General features: G+C 42.0%; 1 protein-coding gene across 2 annotated transcripts; it reads left to right on the top strand.

Moving 5' to 3' along the window:
- Window positions 1-293: 293 nt before the first annotated feature.
- On the top strand, window positions 294-2,217 carry LOC124011421 (small integral membrane protein 32-like). Of its 2 annotated transcripts, none has more exons than XM_046324784.1 (2): window positions 294-1,189; window positions 1,428-2,217. In XM_046324784.1, exon 2 carries the CDS (start codon window positions 1,468-1,470, stop codon window positions 1,789-1,791), a length of 324 nt encoding a protein of 107 aa, XP_046180740.1. In that variant the 5' UTR covers window positions 294-1,189; window positions 1,428-1,467; the 3' UTR covers window positions 1,792-2,217. The 2 variants fall into 2 exon arrangements, with proteins under 2 accessions (XP_046180740.1, XP_046180739.1); XM_046324783.1 differs by having other exon boundaries at window positions 296-1,172.
- Window positions 2,218-3,711: the final 1,494 nt, after the last annotated feature.

The following is a 3,711-nucleotide window of genomic DNA, read 5'->3' on the forward strand; positions in this document are numbered from 1 at the left end:
CACTCTCTCTGAGAAAAACAAACTCATTTTGTGTATTTTTCAGGAGAAGGGTTGGGTGTGCAAGCGTTTACGCACGAGGGTTAAGATAAATGCATTGACATTGCAGCCTAGTTGCATGTCTGGTTGGGGGCTGTTCCTTTAATTGCCTCCCTCCCCACATCCCCAAGCTCAGCTCAGCCTCCCCCTCTCTCTCTCTCTCTCTATGTTTTAATTACCCTGAGAGATTCCGCACTGCCCTAACAATTGTTTCACTCACTTTCTTTCAAATGAAGAAGGACCTGTTGGGAGAAAAACGAGAGAGGGTGAGGGAGACAAGGCGTCACATGACACGCTTGACTTTAACACATCCCTGTCCAATGACATCTCCTCCCACAACACACAAACCGAAGCAGGGAGGAAGCTGTATACGAAATGGAGAGAGAGAGAAAGAGCTCCATCGGGAGATGGTGAAGAATATTTATGTATTCTATACATTTTCTGTCTCCCACCATTCTCTTCGGGTCTTGGTCGATATTCCCGTCAGGGGATCGTTTTGAGTTGAAGGCACTCAAAACCGAGATGTATCGACCTTTCCTGGATATAAGAACGTGAGTGGAGCGCGAGAAGAAACCGGGAGTGAATCGGTTTGCCCCTTGCCTACACTTTCTCTTCCCGCGTTCCAACCAAGACATTACAGCGCGCTAAGGAGCCACTTGGACCAACCTTAAAAACTTGACCAATTATACCATTCGATTTGCATAGTGGGCGACATTGTCACTTTACAGTCCAGATAGGCTACTCTGGTGTTTACGGTAATAACTCTCAATAAAGAAATCAGAGGATTCAAATTGTTAATGATATCAGAGGAATTCCGTCCTCACAATCTCATCGCTACGACCGGAGAAGCTCCTGCATGGTGGTTTAGGCCTACATCACCGGTAACGAGACTAGACAACCTATGGTGATTTTGAGTGATTTAGACATACATGGATATGCGAAATTCAGTTCTGCGGCTTAAGGACAGGCGGCATATGGTCTGTTAGCGCAGCGGATTTAGTGCCAAAACAACACCGCCTCTCCAGAGCGCGTCCTCCCTGGGAGAGGTTGACAGAGCAAACAAAGCCTGGGGAATGCGGTCTTTGTTTCCCTGGATCTTCATCTCACCTGCGGGGACTCTACGCGGAACACACAAAGTATGTATTTGATTTGAGTAAGTAACGGATTCGTATGAGGTAGGCTATTATGGATAGAGACACTCAGTTCCTTTGCGGTGTTGACACACTCCATGTCGTTCCATGTCCGTCATTATTTTCCACAGGGGTATGTAGCCCAATTGTGTTCTTATTGTCTTTTGTGAACTGTTTAAAAACATTTGCATGATTGATCGTTATATAGCCTATCAATACATTGATCTGGGATTAGAAACTGCTATTTTACTCCCTTCCCAGTTGAACGTTGACCGGGTGGACCGCCGGGACGCGAGAGGTCATGTTGAGACAAATCCTGCTGAATTCCACCAACGCACTAGACTTCGACCTAGGGATGGCCCTCCAGACGCACGAGACCGTGTCCGTTAACGCATCTCACGGATCGGTGAACATGGCGGCGCTGCCCACGGGCAGCAGGGGCGGGATGCGGGAGGACGGGGAGCTGAACAAACCGGACCTGGCCACCTACATGATAATATGTCTGTTGCTGTTTCTGCTCGTGCTGCTCATCGTTTTCTTCATCAACTGTCAGCTGAGGAACTCTTTCTTCGCCTCCATGCCCTACGATCGGTCTCTCAGAGAGGCCCGGACCACCTACAAGTAGAACCCGATACCAACTCAGCTGGTAACGTCTGTAGGATTAGGTAACGTGTGTTATGAATGTGTTCATGGAGGGGTGTGTTATATTGACTATGCATAGTCCAGACGCTGTGAGTATCCGTTACGTGTTCATTTGGCACGATGACATAGAGACCTATTACGCTCCCTGTTCCAAACTGGACTAAATGTCATTACGTGTAGGTCTATATTAAGTTTTAGTTTTATTTCAGCTTTATTTAACCAGGTAGGCTAGTTGAGAACAAGTTCTATATAATGGGGTATGTTTTTTGTTTGTTTTTGAATATAAAATATTTTATATTACAGCACTGTAATACGCTCTTATGTATATCTATTGTGTAATTCTGAGCTTAACATTTTATTATTTGTATTGTGTAAAACTATGATTAAATATATTATATTTGTCCATCTAGTTCAATATGGCTATATGAAAATCGTAGGGTGATGATGATGATAATGATGATGATGATAATGGGATGACACGGGTTGATAGATGAATATCCAAGACAAGAGGTTTCGTGAATGGAATCCCTGTTTATTACGCACTTTCATTTATTTTTTAACTAAGCCGACACCACAATTGACTAGTGTAATTTCTCGCAGAACAAATGGTTTCCGCTGATATGAATCGCCCAAGACAAAATTACTATCTATCCTTTTAGCCTCGCTGTCTATGCCGACCCCACTCAAATATGTTGTTCCAAAATACCTTTGATGGAGAATAAGATACATATCTCCATATCCACTAGATGCCAAGACAGTTTTGTCACCACAGAGGAGTAGTGTGCGTGTGTGTGATTGTGATTGTGTGTGTGTGTGTGTGGGGGGGGGGGGATTATTATTTTATGGAAATTGCTGTGAGTTTTGAAGTGAAAATAATAGTCGACTACGCATCAATTGGAGGCCTGCCCTTCCTGGATTTGGGTCGATGGAGTTGGCACATTCTGAATGAAAGATAAACCACAGCTAATGCTGCCTATATTCTAACGTAGCACCATAAAGTACTACTTAAGTGGTGTTTTGTGGTATCTGTACTTTATTTTACTATTCATATTTTTGACAACTTTTACTTCACTACATTCCTAAAGTATGAATGCTTAGCAGGACAAAAAATGGTAAAATTCAAGCACTTATCAAGAGAACACCCCTGGTCATCTCTAATACCTCTGATCTTGCAGACTCACTTAACACAAATGCTTTGTTTCTGAATGATGTCGGAGGGTTGGAGTGTGCCCCTGGCTATCCGCAAATTTAAAAAAAACACGAATAATTGTGCCAACTGGTTTGCTTAGTATAAGGAATTTGAAATGATTTATACTTTTGATGCTAAAGTACATTTTTGCAATGACATTTACTTTTGATACTTGAGTATTTTTTAAAGTAAATACTTTAAAACTTTAACTCAAGTATTATTTTACTTGGTGACTTTCACTTTTACTTGAGTCATTTTCTATTAAGGTATCTTTACTTTTACTCAAGTATGACAATTGGGTACTTTTTCCACCACTTCCCATAATTCTAGTCGAGTTTACTGCTGAGTCATTGAGACTTGCTGTGCTCATAATCATGATCATTTGATGTGTTGTTTTAGACAGGAGTGAAACGTTCTTGACACTTGAATGACCCGAAGATAACTCAGGCCAACCATTGACAGGAAACGAGCCTGCTGTTCGTGTTTTAACCACTAGGTGGCAGACAAAACGGTCATGAGCCTTACCTTGAACTCCAAGGAAATTTGAAATAATTATGAAATCGTTAATCAAATGTAAGCTAATGAAGAAACATAGTATTTCCATATCACAGTGAACTGCAGAGGTGGATTCGTTCTATTGTTGTGTCTGTTTGTGTTCTTTAGACATAGGCTGAGTAAAATACCGTTCTCAACTCCATTTGTTGGGATAGTTAA

The sequence above is a fragment of the Oncorhynchus gorbuscha genome, linkage group LG23 (assembly GCF_021184085.1).
Source record: "Oncorhynchus gorbuscha isolate QuinsamMale2020 ecotype Even-year linkage group LG23, OgorEven_v1.0, whole genome shotgun sequence".
Lineage (NCBI taxonomy): Eukaryota > Metazoa > Chordata > Actinopteri > Salmoniformes > Salmonidae > Oncorhynchus > Oncorhynchus gorbuscha.

Coding starts and splice junctions, on each gene's coding strand:
- LOC124011421 (XM_046324784.1), top strand. CDS start 1,468: ATGTTGAGACAAATCCTGCTGAATTCCACCAACGCACTAGACTTCGAC.